The 20,844-nt window shown below is 43.3% G+C and overlaps 1 protein-coding gene across 8 annotated transcripts in view; it reads left to right on the top strand.

The window, feature by feature from the left end:
* The window catches only part of LOC117562926 (spectrin beta chain, non-erythrocytic 1), a 30,892-nt gene extending 14,375 nt beyond the window's left edge, over window positions 1–16,517 (top strand). For 6 of the 8 annotated variants that reach the window (XM_034240980.1, XM_034241008.1, XM_034241016.1 and 3 more), the window contains exons 14-34: window positions 371–520; window positions 763–912; window positions 1,708–1,964; window positions 3,005–3,140; window positions 3,558–3,752; window positions 4,163–4,315; window positions 5,203–5,420; window positions 5,735–5,918; window positions 6,003–6,158; window positions 6,813–7,193; window positions 7,343–7,447; window positions 9,458–11,338; window positions 12,484–12,603; window positions 12,709–12,783; window positions 12,872–12,958; window positions 13,060–13,151; window positions 14,419–14,504; window positions 14,593–14,650; window positions 14,743–14,954; window positions 15,463–15,612; window positions 15,702–16,517. In XM_034240980.1, the coding sequence (XP_034096871.1) occupies window positions 371–520; window positions 763–912; window positions 1,708–1,964; window positions 3,005–3,140; window positions 3,558–3,752; window positions 4,163–4,315; window positions 5,203–5,420; window positions 5,735–5,918; window positions 6,003–6,158; window positions 6,813–7,193; window positions 7,343–7,447; window positions 9,458–11,338; window positions 12,484–12,603; window positions 12,709–12,783; window positions 12,872–12,958; window positions 13,060–13,151; window positions 14,419–14,504; window positions 14,593–14,650; window positions 14,743–14,954; window positions 15,463–15,612; window positions 15,702–15,814 (4,959 nt within the window). In that variant the 3' untranslated portion in view covers window positions 15,815–16,517. The remainder of the gene's footprint in view (window positions 1–370; window positions 521–762; window positions 913–1,707; window positions 1,965–3,004; window positions 3,141–3,557; window positions 3,753–4,162; window positions 4,316–5,202; window positions 5,421–5,734; window positions 5,919–6,002; window positions 6,159–6,812; window positions 7,194–7,342; window positions 7,448–9,457; window positions 11,339–12,483; window positions 12,604–12,708; window positions 12,784–12,871; window positions 12,959–13,059; window positions 13,152–14,418; window positions 14,505–14,592; window positions 14,651–14,742; window positions 14,955–15,462; window positions 15,613–15,701) is intronic. The other 2 variants (XM_034241026.1, XM_034241033.1) reach the window with 2 other exon arrangements.
* Window positions 16,518–20,844: the final 4,327 nt, after the last annotated feature.

Below are 20,844 nucleotides of genomic sequence, written 5' to 3'. Positions count from 1 at the left end.
CTGTGTTCTCATTTCCAATAATTGTATTTATTTGTATTTATTTGTACAAATTCTAAGTGTGTTTACCTTCCTTTGTTTAGGATGTACACTAGTTATAACCGTTATAACAACTTGTTTTCCTTTGGTTCACACAAAAGACAAGACATTTAATGTATTTATAATAAGACTGAGTAAATATATGTCTCACATTCATAATGCCACCTCAGCAGTAAATGATAAAATCATAGAATTGGGTCAGAATTTTAAAAAAAACACCTGGTTGCTTTGGCTTCCTGTGGAATCTTAAATGTCATCACCCTTGTTTAGAAATATATCTCTAAGCTGTTCTCCTCTTGAACCCTGTCCCTGTTTGCTCCCCTTTCCATCTCAGACTTTGTCCTGGCTCAAAGACAACGTGTCCATGGCCACGCAGGTGTGCTCAATAGCCAGCTCTGAGGGCCTGGAGGCAGCCAGGAGGTGTCAGCACGCTCTGCAACAAGAAATCCTGACCAACAGGGCCAGGATAGAGGTTGTCAAACGGGTAAGCCAAGTCCTTTTCACAGTTTGTCTTAAAAACATAAGCACTGGATGAAGGCCAATGAAAAATATCCCCCCACATTTTGCAAACTGGGCACCTGGACAGGCATTATTCAAATAATGAGCTGACATTTCATCTCTCATGGCTTTAGTAACCCCAAAGCTGCAGATTAGGTCCGTATTTCACAACCAAATCCCAGTCCTTAGTCATCACATGCTCTCATCAGTTTAACGCTCAATCCTCAGGAGGGCCGCGGGCTGGTCCGTGCACAGCACCCGGGCAGCGCCAAGATAGAGGAGTTCCTGGGCCAGCTGGAGGTCCTATGGGAGGAGCTGCGGAGGAGGCACCAGAGGAACAACGCGTTTCTGCAGGCCTCAGAGGAGCTGGGCTTCAGGGTGAGGTTCATCAAATATCTCACACAATAGGCACTCCTCTTGAGTAACAACGAGGCTTTTACTTTAAATGTATGGTGACGACGGATGATCCTGGATCCCATTGGAGAAGCTTTCAACTGGCAAAAAGCCTTTACATCCACTCATGGTTAGAAGCTCATTTACTTTCATCTTTAACATCCTAATTGGAAGAGTCTGCAAGCTAGAGTCCCCGAATTTATGAAGGGTAATCCAAGGTATATAAATTGCACTGCCATATAATTAGATGATGGGATGGAAAGAGGCTACAAATCTGCCCAGATTGATGACTTGGTTGGAAAGTTGGAGTTTCTTATTACAAAAGATGATCTACTTACTCTAGGTAAACCCGTTATTGTCTTCTCTGCACTATACATCACCTCATTACAATGTATGTATTACTACAATAAACAGTTTTCATTTCCATGTACACTTACATTTTGTTCTTTTTTTTATTCTATTAAAAAGATGTAGGTGTATACATTTCACTTCATCTGCATTACTTACAGATTGGTCTTGCACAAGCTTGCACTATTATAGTATACTCTGTTTATTCTTGCACTATTTTATTGTTTTTCAATTAGTTTTATTGTTTTATGTCATAGAAATATTATGTTGCATTGTGGGAGCAGCTGGGACTTAAGATTTCCATTGCCATATCTACACTGTAGCTACTATGCATATGACAATAAAGCCTTTGGTTGTTTTTTTTTTGCTCTGCACTAAATCTTAGCAGCATAGCATGTTCATCATTAGCTTCTGTGCTTGTGTCCTGTGCAGGTTGTTAAAGTGCTCCAGGCCCTCGGCAGCCTGGAGGCCTGGCTGGAGTCCGTGGAGCTCTCTATGAAGGAGTCTGCTCTCGCCGGTGACCCCGAAACAATGAGCATGGCCGAGAGGGAGAGCTGTCTGCTGGAGAAAGAGGTGGTAGCTCGCAGCCTGGAGCTCGGAGCTCTGAGGCAGGAGGTGGAGCGCCTCCACAGCGCCAGTCACCCCCACACACGGAGCCTGCCGGCACGCATGGAGGAGGTGGAAAGAGAGTGAGTTTGTCAGAGGAGGAGAAGGAGGGGTCATATCTTCAAATAAGAGTCATGTTATGGGTCTGAACAATCACACTCTGGTGGTTTTGCTCGTCACTGTGGTCAGGAAACACAGTAAGGATGTTGTCAGTGTTTCCAAGAGGTCACAGGTTTGGGCTTGCCGAGTCATGGAAGAGTTTATTCATAAAATCCCCGGTTTTTATTTAAGATAAACAATTTCATCCCATAAACCACAAAAATATATTAGATCTCATGTTTTTTCTCGGGGTTGCCAATAAAGAATGCTCTCCATGCACTCATTTATTGCGAGGTTCAAGTTTATTCATTCGTGATTCATGCAGCACTCTGAGTTTACCCCAGAGTCCCGAAATGCACTTCAGCCCACAGCTTGTCAGTGTGTGTCAGAGTCACCCGCTGCATGTGTTGCAAGATGACGCCTTTCTCTTTGGTTGGCCCTGGAAAGACAAGTCGTTGCCATGGACTCTTGGTAAAACCCCATGATGTTGGCCTGTTTAAAGGACGTACCTTTGTCCATAAACACACGTTCAGACTCTGTAAAGAACACAGTTGACATAAAGAAATGGAAAGGGCTCAGTTTAAGTGTTTCCAGGGTGGGGGTGTTAGATAGGGGGGGGGGGGGGATGGACACACTGCAGTCTGAGGAACCTTTGATGCAGGTAGAGGCTCTCACCAAGCAGCTGTAAGACACTTGCGATGATGTCATTATTTAATGCTGCGTACAAGCAATTTAAGGCTCATTTATTCTGGGAAAAATACCCTTTGAAATTCCTCCCTTTACCATCTCAAATATAAACTGCATGGACAAGGTACATTCATGCCCTGAAGTACAGGAAATGTTTACGTGACACATGATATATGATAACATAAACAGCGCTGTAGCACATGAACTCTGTATTCTGATGGAGGTCTCTTTAATGTGGTTCTTCCAACGGATGCAGACTTGTACTGTATATACGTATGCGGAGGTGTAGCTTGTCATTAAAAGCTTCCTACTGGTTGTTTCTATGTGTGTCCTTCAGGTACCATCGTGTCCAAAGTGCCCTGACCCAGCAGAACTCCGAGCTGCAGGACACACGGATGCTGACGGAGTTCTTGGAGCGCGTGGAGCTGGAGGAGAGCCAGGAGCTCAGCGGGAGTCGCTACAGCCTCGGTCAGGTGAGGAACTGGGGCTTCTGTGTTAGTTAGCACTACAGTAGGTCTCTCCAGTAGCACCTATGACACCATGATGACACACATTAACTAGATGAAAAGTATACTAAAGTGACTAGTGTCATGATTGCAGCTCATAATAGAAATTCTTGAGGATTTGTTCAGATACTGTTATGTAAGGATTTTGCTATGTGATGTTAGTCTGTGAGATGTCATAAAGGTGACATTTTCTTTTGGTGACTTGAAGTATTACAGTTCAGTTGCAATGCTTTTGCACCCTTACATTATCCACAAACCTCCAGATTATTATTTTGTTGTTGTATGAGCAATGAATATCTCAAAACTAAGAAACAAAAAGTAAGACAATTACAAATGTCCAACCACCCTTATAATTACAACTCTGTCTCTTTCTGTATCTAACAGCCTCTTCACAGTGAGATCTCCTCAGCTCCTACACTACTGGGACTCCAAAGCAGTGGCGGGAGTGAGCCCCTGATAGAAAGCATGGGAGACCCTGTGGAGGAACTAAGAGAGGCCGTAGAGATGCTCAATGACACCGTTAGGGAGAGGGGCCGATCACAGAGCCACGACCAGGCCATCCAGGAGCTGCTGAGCAAGGTGAGGAGATGGGAGTCACTTTATATTAGATCTAATATTCACTGCAATGTTTGTGAAATTACAATAATCTGAGTGGGCTGAAGGTTTTTGTTAAATCCCTCAACTTCTGTCACAAACAGCTGCCAACCCATAGAGTCACATCTGGTTTCCTTTTGTCTGTGGCTATGTTCTTTAATAGGCCCTAAATGAGCCACAAGTCCCCCTCACATGAGTGTTTCCGTGTTAATTCCAGTTATTCCTGGTACAGAAAGCAGCACACATGTCAAAATAGCACACGCACACACACGGCCGGAAGGGATTCCATGACACCCTTTTAAATATTTACTTGCAATGTGGCTAGAACAAATAATACACAGCGAGGCGTAATGACATCCTACGAGTACTCATGATGAGTTTGCGTTCCCCTCCAGCACGCCAGCCTGGCGGTGCACGTGGAGGAGTGCTTGAGCTGCAGCAAGGAGCTGAGCCTGGACATCCTGGAGAAGGAGACAGACATGGCCGTCCAGTGTGAGCCCGACCGCTGCGGCCTGGAGGCTCTGCAGGAGAGGCAGGACCTCCTGGAGGTGAGAGGAAGACGCTGTAAACACTGGAGCTAATATCATTTAGCATCCCATCCAATTGGCTTTGGATTAATGACCTTTGCTTGGTGTGATTTAAAAAAAAGGGAAGCCCCCCTCTCTTTCTCGCACACATTGTTCCACAGTCTGTTTCCTGTTGTGCCAGATTTTTCTCACATCTAAAAAAATAAAAGAGGGCAGCCCATCATGCTTTGTGCTGTATTTAATTTATTACATAAACTGCACCGTGCAATCATACACATAGAGCGTGCAAACGTTTATTATTCACACAGGATATTTATTTACGCTTGTGTGAGTCATTGTTCTGTAAACTTTCAAAGTGTGTGTGTTTGTGAGTAAATCTGGCGGGGTTTGTGTTTCTACACATCTGAGGGGTCACAGGGTTGGAGATGTGAGGTTGGTACAGTCCTGTGTGAGTCATTTTTGGGCAGTGTTATGTTTACACACACACACACACACACACACACACACACACACACACACAGCTGTCTGGACTTGATACCATTGAAGAGCAGAAATGACCTAATCGTCCAAACTGAAATAACTGTGGCGTCAGCAGACAGGCATCCACCATTCCGTGTTCTTGAGGCCTTCTGTAGCTGAGAAATGTTATGAAGCATAACTCCCAGAGAACCCTCAACGCTATTAATTACCGCCTCGTCAAAAGGAGAACAAAAATGGTCAAGATTGCTAGCTTGCTACGGCATGGGAGCCCATATGCGGACCATATGGGTCTCTCGCTGAATGATATGCATACAACTATGGGGATGAGGTCATAGTCATACACAGAGATACAATTGGTACAGGCTGTTTGAGTGATACCGAGGATGATGGACGATGATAGATTTTTTTTTTATTGTGATTCTCCGCAGATTGACTATGAAGTCATCAGGGAGGAGGTGAAGGAGATGGAGAGCCAGACCTCTCGTTTGGAGGAGCTGTGCCCGGAGAGAGTGCACGTTCTGGAGGCAAAGATCCGGGCCATGCTGCAGGGCTGGACGGAGCTGGGGAGGAGTGTGGCGGAGAACCAGTCCCGTCTGCAGGAGTTTGTGCAGCTCCAGGACTTCTTCAGGAGCTACCTCGCCATGATGTAAGCAGGGCGGGCTCGGGTGATGCTGTGAAGACCTTTTTCCTGCCAGACGTTGTTTCGTAATCCTCTTTGTGAGAAACATCTGCACATTACAATGTCTTCCTAAGGGGAAGGACAGGATGTTCTCGTTGTCAAGCAAGAGCATGTCCCTGGTGAAATGTATAATTGAAGATGTGCTAAGGAGGTCAGCGCACAAGACGATGAATGTCTGTCCTATCAGGGAGAGTCTGGTCAATCTCATGTTTTGTTAGAACGTATGGCTTTTCTCAAAGTTCTGCTCCTTGTCTTCTCCCTCCCCCCATTCCTCTGTGTAGCTCTTGGACTGAAGACACCAGGTCGTGCATTTTCTCAGATACCGCCTTGCATCTTGGGAAAGACGGGCAGAGGCCACTCGCTGCTGGGCTGGACTTGCAGATTGAGCAAAAGTTTGAAGAGTTTGATGAGCTGGCGGACACGGGGAGGAACCTTTTAGACAAAGGACACCACCTCATGCAGATGGTGAGTTTGAATGCTGACTCACTGCGGTCTTTTAATAAACTGTTGTATTTGTCCACCTTTACAACCCTGAGTAATGTCTTACAGGTAAGAGAGCGCATGGAGGAGCTGAGGAGCATGCTCGGCTGGATCTCAGTGCACTGGAGGGCTCAGAAACAACAGTGGCTTCACAAGATGGGCAGAGATGAGCCTTCACAGGATAACATCTATTCTGAGGCCACTATGTGCTCTACATTGACAGAGGTACATAAGCACAAAGGCATTTATTCTAGGGACAGTCATTGGTCTCTGGAAAAAAATTAAGCAAAAGTCCTTAAAAATCTAAAAAAATGTGTACCATGTCAAGTTTTACACTTATACTAATAGCAGATTTTCAAATACGATTATTGTGGCCCAAACAATATAACAATATTTTCCAATACCTATAGAACATATGATTTTTATGTTTTGGGTAATGAATGACACTCATCTGTGTGAGTGTGGTGTTGGAGGAGGGAGAAAAAGTGAGAATGTAAAGAAATTAAAATAACTTGAGACACTAGATTATTAACATAATATCATTATATTTGTATTAATAACATGACGTCAATACTTATTTATATATTTATTACCTATTTCAAACCAAGAAGTATTTATTTTTAATAAAAATCCCAGCAAATGTTATTATAGCCTGAAGTAGAACTGAAGATGTTGGCATCCACAAACACATTTCTTATCATAATGATCAAGAATCATCATAATAAGCCACAAAACCTTAACTATAAAGGACTGATATACTGATTGGTTTCAGATAAAGAGTGGGGAATACAATTCCAGTTCCATTTCCTAAAATGCTTTTACTGTACAAGTACTTATTTACCAATGTGAATATTGAATCATTTTTGTTTCCATACATAGAGTTCCGCTCCTGATCGAGAGGCCTATGAGTCCCACATGTCCCCTGTCGTCACCTCCATTGAAGACAGATTACGGGCTGCAAGAGACGGCCCACCCTCCTCGCTGCCGCAGAGACAAGCTGAGCAGCAAGAGGAGAAGCAATTCGAGGACGGGTATGAGGTCATGAACAGTATCGGACCACGGGGCGGCGAGGCCCCCTCCTCAGAGTCTCCTAAATCCTCCATCGTGATCCTCAAGGAGCCCGGCAGCCCCGCTTTAGGGGGCACGGTCAACCTCATCCTGAGCTTCGGGGGGCAGGGGGACAGCCAGGTTCAGGTGTTGGAAAACACGCCTGCTAGGACGGAGGAGGTAGTGGAGGAGACGAGTGAGCCTGTCCACAGGGTGAGAAACACACACAGTCACCAAAGTGCACTATGGGAAGACCCTGTTATTGGCTACATACATCTCTCCCCCTGCATGGGATCTCCCTCCTGCTGCTGTTCATTCCTTTCTCCCCCTTTGGCCTTCACATCTTCCTTTTTCCCCCTCAGTCTACTGCCTGTAAAACCTTTTGGAGGCGCTGCCAGGGGCTTTTGGAAAATACTTTTGGTAGTTTAAAGCGAAAGAAAACGATTTATCGGCAGAGTGCAAACGAGGTAAATAGCGCGGTGTGATTTGGCGCTGCATGCTGCGTCTCAAAGTGTGCCGGGACTGCATGCTGTGTTGTTTTCTTGGGGCAGCATGCTCAACTAACCCCTGTTGCGAGATACAGCTGGTCTTCCCCGTGGCTCTGTAAGCCAGGTAAGCGTTAAAAGAAACAAGACAGGCCAAAGTGCTATCACAGTGTCTCTCATACCATCTCTGGGAAACGGACACTTATTGTGAGGAAAGATAACAAACCATTTAACTGCCACAACTCGGAATGTCCCTACTTTACAGCAGTCATAAATACAAATTCAAAACCAAATAAATTCAATTTTTAATAAACACATTCTGTCGTTATGGGACGGAAAAAGAAAATTGTTGATTTTACAATCCATTCGTATAAAATATGAACGTAATGAATGAAGTGAGGTAATACATTTGATCTCCAATTGGTGGACAAAAAAGATTCATACATTTAATGTATATATCAATGTGTATAGTATAATGACAACCCAAAAGGATATGTATGTTTTAAAAAGATTTTATTTAAATGTTTTTTTCACTATTAATGTAGTGACTTCAGGAAACCAAAAAAAGTAATTGCATCAAAAAATGCAGTGAAAATGTAATGAAAAAATTACAACTTATTACAACATGCACAGAGGAATTGTATTAATAATTACAACTATCGAAATATCGCTGTCAACAGAGACACACCTCACATAGCGCTGACCATATCCATGAGACCCACGCAAACCAACCCCTTGCAATCACACAATAATATATTATAAAATAACAAAAAATGACCAATACCAAAAAAACATAAACTACAATAACGTAATTGTTATTAAAACAAAATTCACCACTCTGTAAGTTTCACGAATCCTACAATTAGTTTTCTTCAAATGAACGTGCCATAACAAACTAAACTCTATGCTATTTTATTTAAAAATAGACTTAAACATATTTGCAGTATTAATACTTAAAGGACTCATGTAACCCATCCTACATGCCAGCTTGAAAAACAAGCTATTATTTTAGTAATCTTGAGAACAAATGTGTATATTTTGGAATCCATCTTTCCGTAATCTGTCACTTGCCCTTTCAGTTTTTCCTGTGTAAACTCTGATAAAAAGCTAAATCCCCGACTGAATATCCCACAATGAATCAGGATGTTTACACTCCAACTTTCCTTAAAAATGTTCTTTGGAGCTCAACATGTTCAACACGCCAGGATTAAAAGCTGTAGAGCGCTGATGGCAGACACAGAATGAGAGTGATGAGTAGGAGAAGCCCACACAGTCTTATCCCCCCCGCTGTGAATGTTGACAGAAAGCTTTCTCTTCTCCTTCTGTCATTTCCCCGCACGCCGGACGCAGACCTGCTCTTGTTTGGTTCTCCTGCGGCTGTGCCTCGCTCATTTAAAATAAGTGACCTCACCTACACTTCCTCCAAAATGGCTCCCAGCAGGAGTGTGTCCCGAACGCCAATACAGGCACAGTCGTTAGACCAAGAACCGGTGCTGAACTTTTAAAGGAAGGCCCCCAGACTGCACACAGTGATTTATAGTCTGGGGCTTCCACAGAAACAAGAGATTAGTCACAGAGTTGAAAGGTCAAGCCATTACAGCTGCATATGACGGCATGTGCTGCCACATATGTATTTGGTTAAGTCCCGCAAGTGTGCGATTGCAATCATGTTCTTTTGTCCTTTCATCTCATTTTTATGTCTTTTTCGTGTGTTTTTTAAAAATCATTTGCATTGCTGTGTGAGTCTTGTACATTCCTGAACCCATTGTTTTTTTTAATATGTGGGATGTAGAGGGAAAGGAACTGATGTTTGTCTCTGAAAAATGGCTAATTGTCTTGGTCAGGTTTGCTCTCATGTCATGATTCATCTGTAACACATAAAACAGCTCTTGTTCTCGCAGAGGGCTCCAGCCTGCAGCTCACATGATTCCTACGGGGTTCACTTTTTAGATAAAGACTTTACAATTGCCTAACATCCTTCTCTCTTTCTAGGTAAGTACCTACTTGCATGTGACAGATAACAACTTGGCCGTGGCGCCTGTGTATGAGAGCATCACCCTGCCCCGCCAAAAGAGGCGCTCTGCAGCCTCAGCCTCCCCTACTTTCTCGGCATCCTCCTCCTCTTCCTCCGCGACTGCATCTCAGTCGGCGAATGTATCCTTCCACCCTTCAGCAGGGAGCACCTCCATCTTCAGCAGCCTGAAGAGGATGGGCAAGAAGAGAAAGAGGAAGAGAGACACTCGCAGGCACACGATCCAGAAAATCATGGGAGTGGAGGACCAAACGGAAGGCATGCCTTATTACGACTGCGAGACAATAACGTACGACACGCATACATGGCCACTGAAGGAAGCCAGGAGGAAGAAGGGTTCACCAAAGAGTGGGGATGGAGTAGAAGCAATGGCCTACATGAAGAATCCCCTGGTGAAAGACATTGATTCGGAATGTTCAGGAGAATACAGCATTATTCCATATGCCATGTCAGAGAGCCCGACCACAGATCAGGCCAGAAGCCACTGCAGGTTCCTCTCTTTGGGCTCCGTGCTGAGCTTCGAGCTGCCTAAGGACATGACCCTCATCCCCAGCATTCAGGACATCATTACTATCGCCCCACCAGAGACCAAAACACCAGCAGGGACTGATCCGGACCCCCACTCGCAGAGGCAAACGGCTCTGAGCTCCTTCAAACAGACTCGACCCACTCCGTCCGTCACACGCAGTTCAGCGGATTTTAGTCTTCCTGAAACACGGACAGTGAAAGATCTGATTGATATGGGGAACCGCTTCCAATCACCTCCTTCTTCTACAGATGAAGATCAGACTGTACCATACGAAGAAATGTCTAAACAGCTCACCTTGCTTGAGGATGCAGAGCAGGAGTGGGACAAAAGGTCGTCCTGTACGGCTGAAAGACATGGGACCAGCAAGCCACCTTGCCAGCCCCCGATTTATGTGAATCAAACCCAAAACACAGCTGACCTCAAACACAAATGCCCGAGTGTCCACACGCTGATCCGAGACCTGAACGGACACCACTACCATAAATGTGCAAAACCCCAGAATGTGCTTGAAGAGAGTCCAGGACCACAGTGTCAGAGCCAAGCTTCTCATATGGTCGTGAATCTGAAGTCGACAGTGAGCGTGAGCGTTCGCCAGGACTCTGTAGACTCGGGGATCTCCACCTCCAGCAGCATCAAGCTCTGCACTGAGGCTCCGTGTCCAGATAACCTGCAGCCAAAGGGCGTCGTGGGGAGGCTCATGTCCCTTCAGGTGGGGGGGATGGACTGCGCTAAAACAAGAGAGAACACATCTTCGGGTCCATCGACAGAGCAGGAAACAGAGCCGGTCCTTCTCGACCACCAGCAGTTTGAGGAGGAAGAAGAAGAGCTGGAGGATATCTGGAACCAGACAACCAACTACAGACAGAGCATCTGCTCAGACATCATGTACCAGCCCAAGCAGGAAGAGCCTGAACCCTCTGACCAATCTAAAGAGCCCCTCTCCCGCTCACCGTCACCCAAAACCCCGGCTGTGCTCTACAGGAACCTGGTCACAGCCTCAGCCCCCAACCTCCTGGTGGCAGAGTTCAAACTGCCCCCCTACCTTCAGAGCTTGCTGGGATACGACAAGGAGCAGAGTCCCAGAGGTCACCTCCCCCCGCTGGCCACCGGAGACAGGAAGTCCTGGGCGGCCTTCCCCAACAGGGAGCCAGCCGGGAAGAGCTCGGTGACGGTGAACGAGACGGCGTCGGACCCAGTGAAGCTGCCGGACGTGGGGGACAATCAGAGATACATTTATCAGTACAGAGATGAGGAGGAGGAGGAGGAGGCAAAGGTGGGGGAGGAGGTGGATGAGCTCACAGGTTCTTCCAAGGTGAGGTTTGAGATGTTGTAATGTCCAGAACTTTGAGACCTTATCAGTTCACCCAAATTACAAAAAAACGTATATTCCTGCTGGCCTGTAGGCATAGGGTTAGAATGTTGTTGGTAAACATGCTCACAGCATGTAAGATTACAATGACAACAAATTTAATTTTTCTTAAAGGATTTAACACTGTTTTGTGACGTTCATTTTTATTGGTTGTAAGAACCGCAAACAGAGTTCTTTTCTCCACCATTCGGCCTCTCCTTACACATACAGTATCTAAATCCTGAGCAAATAAATCCCAAACTATCAGCAAGTCTCGATAGTACGACTGTCTATGAGCGATTGTAGTAAATTAAAACGAAGCCTTGGGAGGAGGGTAATATGCTAAGAAAAAACACGAATATTCTCTGAGGTTAAAGTGGTACATTTACGAGGAAAAAGCTCAGAAACGTAGGAGCAAAAGAAAGGAAACCACATCACAGAAGCTATTACGTCATCTAAATCAGTATGTTGTCTTCTGAATAGGACCAGTTTGGATTCTTATGATAATATGTTGAATCTGGGCAAACATTTTGTTATTGCTAAATCTGAGTGCAAAGTGATTAGGTCATCCACTGCAGGCAGGATACGCAGAAAGTGGTGGCGTCTGTGGTAGAAAGTAATGCCATGTGGTTGAAAAAAAAAAGCCATCTATTCTCCAGATATTTGTTTCAAATGTACGTAATTATAGTGAATAATCTGAACATCAAAGATGTTTTATTTTTATAGGAATACTACCACCTCCCTTAGGCTCCATTTCTTATATACTATACTAATACGCTGTCATTATATACCATCAAAGAAGAAGATAAAGCAAGAAACCTTTTTCGATGTGTTTTTCATGTAATTTGGGGGAACTGAAACTTTAACCCACCATGTCTCAATTATAAGAAAACCCATTATCACAATATTTATCAATTCAAATGTTAATAAGATATATGTATATGTGTTCTTTTTCACATATATATAGTGAATAGAATCTAAAGACATTTTGCTTTTAATCTGTAGTTGGAATTAGTAACATTTATCACTGTTCTGGCCTTGATATTTAAAAAAATTTGCAACTCGTCATGATTGATTATTGTGAAACTTCTCTCTCTGAACATGACCAGTCGATGAGCCTGCTCTCAGTACATATGGGTTTGGAGGGGGTCTGCCAGCAGAGGAAAGCCCCTCACAGCCTGGAGCAGCAGGAAGACTTAATGACCACAAGAGGGCGCTGTGTTACTCTGGTGAGAGGAATCAAATCTGTTAAGCTCTTATTAGAAGTAAGTAACTGTTTGTATTCATCACATTGAGGAGTTTTGCCTAAATGTTGTTAATTCAACTCCTCTCAGAGTGCAAGGCCTGAGCTGCAGACTATGGAGGGAACACTGGAGAGGAAACACAAGCTTCAGCTGGGAGGAAAGAAAGTAAGAAAGCCTCCGCTTTATGTTTTCAGCGGTCAGCAGATGTAAAGCCCGCAGTCAGCAGCAGTCAGCTCTTATCTTATTTTCTCAGGCTGCCTCCAGAGGATGGAACTCGTACCACGCCGTCCTTTACAGACACACCTTGTGCTTCTACCAGGATAGGAAGGATACACTGAGGGTAAGCAGAAGACATGACGACAATTAAAGCCCAGAGGAACAGAAAATGATGAATAATTGAAGTGGATGAGTCGATGGTGATCACTCTGTGTTATTCTGCAGAGTTCTGTCTGTGGCCTGCCGCTCAACCTCCTCGGAGCGGAGTGCTCCCCGGCTCCAGAGTACACCAAGAAACCCAACTGCTTCAGACTGCGGTAAAACATGAATAACCCCTGCATATATTTACAGAAAAATTCATTTGACTAAGAAATAAACCAAAAAGTTAGAATAAGCTCCCATACACCTGCAAAAGCAACTTTTCAGTACTAGACCTTCTACAAAATGTAAATTAGGCGAGACGTCTTATGAAATAAGTGTGCAAAGCATTTTGCTGTACTAGATAATTAACTGAAAATAAAATAAAACATAAATAAAAGACACATATCAAATCAAATCAAGTTTTATTTATATAGCACATTTATAAACGATTTTTGGTCGAGCCAAAGTGCTGTACATACAATAAAAATAGCCTACAGTAGAGACACTTTACAGCAAATACAACAGCACAGATTGTTTAGAATATCAGTATGAGAAAAACGACACCCTCTATCCTTAGACCCTCACATCGTACAAGGAAAAACTTCCAGAGAAAACCCACAGTTTAAGGGGAAAAATGGGAGAAACCTCAGGGAGAGCAACAGAGGAGGGATCCCTCTCCCAGGACGGACAGACGTGCAATAGATGCCGTGTGTAAATCGAAGAGATAATACATTTTACAGCATATAGACCGAATGTTAGGAAATGCATGTGTCTGTAATAAGAAGATGAATCCACGAGGATGTCAGCTACAATCCTGTGGGAGCCTTCAGGGAAGCAGCATGACGAGACCCAAGGCAGGACCGCAGAGACAGGTTCAGCCACGACCCGAAGTCCACGACTTAATCCAGAACTCAGGATAGAGGATCCAAGACACAGGACTACAGCAAGAGGATCAGCCTCGACTCCGGATCCCGGCGTAGATATAGATACAAAACAAGAAAAAAGATTTGGCTGGGTTAATCGGAACAAGAGAATACACAGACACAGACAGAGAGGGAAAAGTTATTCTTGATAACCCTCTAGAAAGATCTTATGAACTTCCCCACTCAATCTATCAAGACCCGAGCAGTTCTATTAGATATAGGATAAGAAACAGAGATAGGGAGCACAACAACATATACAATGTAGATACACGCAACAACACACAGTCATAAAAAAAGACTGAACCTTGAAGTCCAGGAAAGTCCAAGAAACTCCAAAAAAGGTTTCCACACTTTTTTTGTTAAATGTTTCCCCTTCCTCTAGCTTTTGAACACAATATGTCATCATCATCATTCACCCCTACATTGACATAAATAACATTACTCGTAAATATACATAGCATCCTTCAGAACATTAAATAAAAGTGTAAAGTGTGTAAACGTTGTATTTTGTGGCCTTCAGGCTCCGTGATGGCTCTGAATATCTGCTCAATTCCTCCTCACGCTTTCTGATGAAGAAATGGATGATGAAAATACATGCAAACACGGGTAAGCATTTCATCTCAAAGAAAATGTTCGCCAATTCTGACCTGATGAGAGAATAATCTGCTTCATTTATTTCATTTTCCAAAAAAAGGTCGCAGTGAGACTTCATTATCAAGTTTCCTGGCTGATCAAGGCCTCCCTAACTCCTCGTAAGATCAACAATTTAAAAACCTCCAACTCTTGATTTCCAGGGATGCTTCTGATCTTTACAATAATGTTTTGTTTCCCTCCCACCGCCCAGAAAGCCCTTCCTCTGCTCCCATTGTCCCGGCCCCTCCACATGCCGCTGCCCCCCCCGCCATGAGGTCACCTCCACGTTCCCCAGGCGCAAAACCCACGGCGCCGCCCAGACCAAAGAGATAGTGGTCCTCACCCGAGAGTTCAGTCACATGACGCAGGGTCATCTGAAGAGTGTGGATGAGCAGACCCCCAGCTCACATGGAGGCTGCTGTGGTAAGCCCCGCCCTCCATTGTTAGGCTGTGAATGATGGTGGTTAAAGGATGCAACTAGTTATTGATCAAACAGGACTTTTATTAATTTTTCCTGTAACGATTTTATTAAAGCAAGTTGTGTTTGCTTGCTTCTTAACTCTTGGTGATACATTTTATTTAGCTTAGTAGTGTCTGCTATCAAGCTCTCTAAACATAAAATAAAATAGGGAATAGTTGTTGCAGGTCTAGTATGTTCCACTAGGGGGAGCTAAGGTATTGTCTTAGTTTATTAAACAACTGTATCAAAGAGAAGCTCACATCTGTTATGACAGTGTATTTTTAAAATTTGAAAGGTCCAAATTGGATTGGGCATCAGAAAGTGATAGTTTGAGGAAGGACAAAACAAAAGCTAGGAAACTGATTTCCACTCTCTCAGATTAACGACCAGACCAATCATGCTGGCCAGTTTTAATGAGAAAGTAAACGAGTTGTTGGAGTGACTCAATCCTAATGTTCTGTCCCTCTCCAGATGATGATCAAGAAGACACTTTAAAGCAGTCACTGACTCACAGGCTGTCTGGAGCATCCAGAGACAACACCTCTTCCTCCCCTCTCTCCCCCGTGTCCGGGGGTGAGGACTGGCTCAGCAACAAGCGGCGCTCCCACTCCTTCACATCAGGTTAGTCATTAAATATCTACAGCTGAGAATCATAAACAGCTGTTGTTTTTTTAGTTTCCTAACTTTCGCTTCACCGTTTTTCTTTTCAGCCACGTTTCAGAAGATCAAGCCCATGTTGCCCCCCCCCTGCAGGCAGAGTCCCGGAGAGAGGCTCCAACTACTGCGTGACTCTTGTAGTTGGAGACAAGTCGCCAGACTCTGAGCCCCCGCTGATGGCTGCAGCCGGGTGGCAGCAGGACCCCCGTCAGCAGGACCCCCTTCAGGACTCTTCTCTGAGGAGCTTCTCCAGCCTGCCGCGGCCTCGCAACAAGTCCGTCTTTAAAAAGTTCTTCTGTAAAAAGGACCTCTGAGTTTTTACTTATAAAAGGTTTTACAAATTGTTTCTAATGTGCAGTGCACATCTTTGTTGAAAAGCAACAAAAAACGCCACTACTGACTATATTTATGATGGGAAGAGCTTCCATGGTTTTATGTTTGATGTGTTTTGTCTTAAATCATTTAAGTCTTTTTTATGAGTGTTTTTATATTGTTTTATCACGTAAACGGAACAATACTGTGTGAGTGTGCACTGCGTAATTGAAGATTAGATTTATTGAAACACGTTTTCTCAACAGTCTTATTTCACATTTCCTTTTCTATGCTTCTGGATTGTTGTGTATTAAGTCAAGCTTTCTTCTCAGTGGAGGATCAGTTTAGAAACTATATAAAAGAATAATCACAGTGAGTAGTAGTATTAACAATATCCTGAACTCATGACACTAACATGTACAGCGTGTGGTGCACCAAATCATTGTTTTCTTTTCTTTTTAATCAGCAGTTTGATACTGCCTGAGCTTGTTTGATTTGAACACTTTTTAAATACAAATTATAGCAAAGACTATTCATAATAAAACATTGAAAACCAATGCTTTGCTTCGTCTGTGATAATGAGTGATATTTATTTTTCATACAGTTTTGCTGAAAATGTGTTGTTATTCAAGCTTTGTTGTCATCTCTGGAGGCTTTGAAGAGAAAGGGGATCATATGAAGAGAGATTAAAGGCCAGGCCATGCTAAGAACATCTTCACATCATTAGCCGTCTTTTTGAATATTAAAAACCCGCCACCGTTCAAAGACGAGATCCACACAAATCCATAATCAACGATATTTATGCTGAGAACCCAAACATTCTCTGCAGACATGGCTGCATAATGAGTTCTATGCATAAAGAATTTGCAAAACACTACACTGTTTAGCATTACAACAAATTCAGCGATTCCCTTCATGATTATGTGAAGGACAAATTAGATTAGAGATTACAGCCGAGAGGGAATTGGGGAACTCACTCGGTGCTAATTTTTAAACATTTTTAGAAAAGGTTAGGTTATCTGCAGAAAAAGTAAGAAACATGCCACTTACAGGTTTGAATGTAAGCTGTTTACATGCACCATGTTTTATGAGAATTGAAGGCAAAGCACTGAGAGAAGTGGAAATGTCGTGTTAAAATGTAGGCACTATTCAAATTTGAAATGTCTTTCGAAATGTAAGGGCCGCAATCAGTTGAGCAGTAATCGATGAAAGAATTTGCTGTTTTAATTCTAAGTCAATTCTGTGTAGCCAGGTGAATTGTCCTTTTCTATGTTAGAATTGAAAGTAGTTCCACTGTGTGTGATGTTGAAGATAAAGCAGTTGAAGTGTTATTTAAAGAGTGTTTGTTGTACTGTGATTTTGAAGCATGTGCACTGTTTGTACTGGTTGGTATATTAGCAGTCATTGGTGAATGTTCTCATTATAAAATGCACCATGTGGTCAGCATGTTGATACAACATATAATAAGTACCCTGTATCAAGATTGATGCAAAACAAGTGATATTTGACCTTTTTAGACAGATTTAGCAAAACAAAACCTCTTCTGGGGCCATTTGGGTGGATTTTCCATATCTCTGGCCCCCCTTGCTGGATTTTGACATGTGACATCTCTTTCTGACCGTCAGAGCCAATGGAATCGAGGGGAACTCACACATTGTCCTTATTTGGTAATGTGTGTGTGTTAGACTGCCGCATAGCCAAGACTGGAAGCAGCAGCCACTCTGGTGACTACCATTAGCAGCTAACTTTTGCTCTGCGATTTTTACATAAAAATGGAATTATGGATTATAAATTAAATGATTTGTTTATACAGAGACGTTAAAAACCTATGGATTAACCGATTCAGCCGCGTTTTTTCTCGTTTTAATGCCATTGAACACGTCTTTTGATCAGATTGACAGCTACGGTGAGACGATCTCCCTAGAAGCTCCGTAAAGGTACGTGTTGTGATGTCTGTGTTTGCTTCCCCTGTCATGAGTTCGGATCACTCAGTGATGATACCATATAGCTAAATAATCTGTGGAACCTCAGCTTTAATCGGATATCTTGTATGTGCAGCTACGATAAGTAATAAGGGTACTTTTATCTTGAGTTCTGTGCCAATGTCCGTTAGCATTTTTCGCTAAGGGGTCATTTAGATGCTTCTTATGAGACTTGTGTTTTGTTTTGGTAAAAATTGTTTGTATCGTCAGTTATCTGAGATTATTCCCGTTAATCTGGTATAACACATTAATAGGTTCTTAAATATTAAGATCCCCTGAGACACAGTGTTGTGAGAAAAAAAAACAGGGTCCCCGTCGGCGGGGACCTTGGGGTTTAACAGGTTGAAGCAACAGAGTGAGAGTGAAAAACACGACAGTACAGATTCACACGAGGACAATACAATTACAAATAATAACATAAGTAACTGTTCAAACGAGATATCACAACGAGGTAAAACGTTGATCATTTGAATGAAGATATATACATATTTGAGTTTGGAGTATTGAATTTATTTACATATGTGTGCAGATGTGAGTGCAGGTCAAAGTCATTTGTGCAGATTTTATGTATGAACAGTACGGGTTACTGTTAAATGGTTACATGGTTAGCACTTGGTATAAATATAATAATATACTTTGTATCACTGAATTATAGTGTTAAATTGTGAAGTGATGCATGTGTTCACCTATATCAGCCGTTTTTTTTATCTTAACCTATAATAATAATAATAATAATAAGCATAATTTATTAGTTAAGTTATATATTATAAGTTGAATCCGCAAAATAGCATACATTGAAAGTAATAGTAGCATAATTCAGGTAAAGTACATTTAGTAAAGTACTTGCCTCACAACCTTTATATATACAGTCTATGCTCACAACACTGCTGATCTGTCACATGACATCATGAAGAAAGTGCACCTTTTTCAACCACCATTATAAGTAACTAAGAAGCACATGTTAGCAAAGCAGCACTATCACAAATGTAAAAAGAAAAAAAGAGTTCTGGCACAACCACTGCAACACCTCTCAGTTCATATCACACTGCCAAAAGTCACAGTATGGTCTTGGCACGCGTTTATGCATACACACATGCACACCACTGCTACAGTAGCATATGGAATGGAAACAACTCCAAAAGGTTCTGGGTTTGTGGTGAAAATTTGTCAAAAGCATCCAGCAGAGACATTAATCATGGCAGGTCAGCAATCTGTGAATCATTATCCAGACTGCATAGAGCACGCTGTATGACTCAGCCTCTGACTGTAAAATATACCCATAGTTTGTTCACTTTGTATAGAAAATCCCATGTCCATGTTCCACTGCATTGATATGTCTCTTATTACTGTGGACAAGCTAATAATCCAGGATATGATGGTAAATCCACATAGTTGCTGCATGTACATGTGGCACCTATTTTCTTCATTGCTTGGAGCACAACCATTTGGGTTTTTCCCGTCCACAATAAAGACATTTTTATGAGTTTTCCCTCTCCGTCAAGTTTGGAATGACAGCCACATCCTTTGCGGCCCTGAGGGACACCGCAGTGGCCGAGCGATGGATCACCATGCCCCGATCTTTGTGTCCTCTCTATGGCCTCTGACCTCCAGATCATCAGCCCCCTGCTTCTCTTACAGCTGTTGGGGGGGGGGGGTCATCCCTCCCCTGTAGAGACAGTGATGTTTGTGTGTCACCACACTGGAGGCTTCCTCTCGAAATGTGGGATTTAAATGTGGCTGGGCGATGGAAAGGCCACCACAAAACACACACACTTCTACACGCTTCGGTTGAATCCTTTCCCAATGTCTAACCACTCATAACGGCCGACATGATATCTCCTACCGAAGGTGAGGCCAAGTTTTGTTATGTAGGAGTATGAAGGAGTGACTCACCGGGGGTTACCACAGTCATTCAAAGAGATCCGGAGATCACAAGGAACCATCAAGGCAGTGTAAGAGGAGAGGGGTGTCCTCAGGCATGACCCCTCCCCTGCTGTTGATGGAATATAGTCCTCCGGAAGGATGCATGACTCTTCACACATCACACATTACTACAGGGTTAGTAGTATCATAGTAGACTCTTACTGTCTACTTTTTGTGAAATCTTTAATACTTAAAAAGCAAAGGAAGAAATGTGTTGAAATCCCGCAAAAATTGTACTCTTTTATTTTCATTCCTGTTCTATTCTTAGCTTTTGATCCCAGGTTAAAAGGGTAGCCTTGCAGAGTGGCGTGCTAGTGGCCCAGATACACACTGTGAAACAGGACACTGTCTGCCTCCGGCCCCGGGGAGCCCGTGGAAGTGATCTAATGGGACGAGTGGTTAGGAACTCAGATGGCTTCATTTCCACAGCCTTCACATCCCACTCGGCATTAACTGCCCACCTGTCATGACCAGCAGACCTTAGATTTTCCCATTAGCACAATGAGGTGAGTTATTATGCCTCAATTACAGCTCTCTGGGAACATACTGTTGCCTGTGGGTCGTACAAAGCATGCGTCACACACTGACCCAGTAGGCTACATGCTGAGAAATGACATTGTTTTAAGCTTTGCTACGTGCAAGCTTTGGCACTGAGAAATGTGACCTCACCGATGCTAAGAAGCTTTAGCTCCTGGTCTTTGAAATAAATCACACGGTCATCTTGGGAAATAAACTGTGAGTTTGAAGTCCGGCTTTGGGAAAGCCCGGGCAGGCTTCTGTGTGTCTCCCACGTGTTCTTTGGATAATATGTCAAGATTTCCAGCTGTGTTTGGCATTTTGGCCGAGGGCTTCTAGGACAATATTTCATAATACTTTGCCCCTCCACGTTGTCATTGTGCCTCCTGGGCCGGTCCACGAAGTGCAATAACTAGAGATCAATGTCCTCATCAAAACACCAGCTCCTCACCCATCCTCCCTC

This window comes from Gymnodraco acuticeps, unplaced genomic scaffold (assembly GCF_902827175.1).
Source record: "Gymnodraco acuticeps unplaced genomic scaffold, fGymAcu1.1, whole genome shotgun sequence".
Lineage (NCBI taxonomy): Eukaryota > Metazoa > Chordata > Actinopteri > Perciformes > Bathydraconidae > Gymnodraco > Gymnodraco acuticeps.
This window is presented reverse-complemented; position numbering and strand designations above follow the sequence as displayed.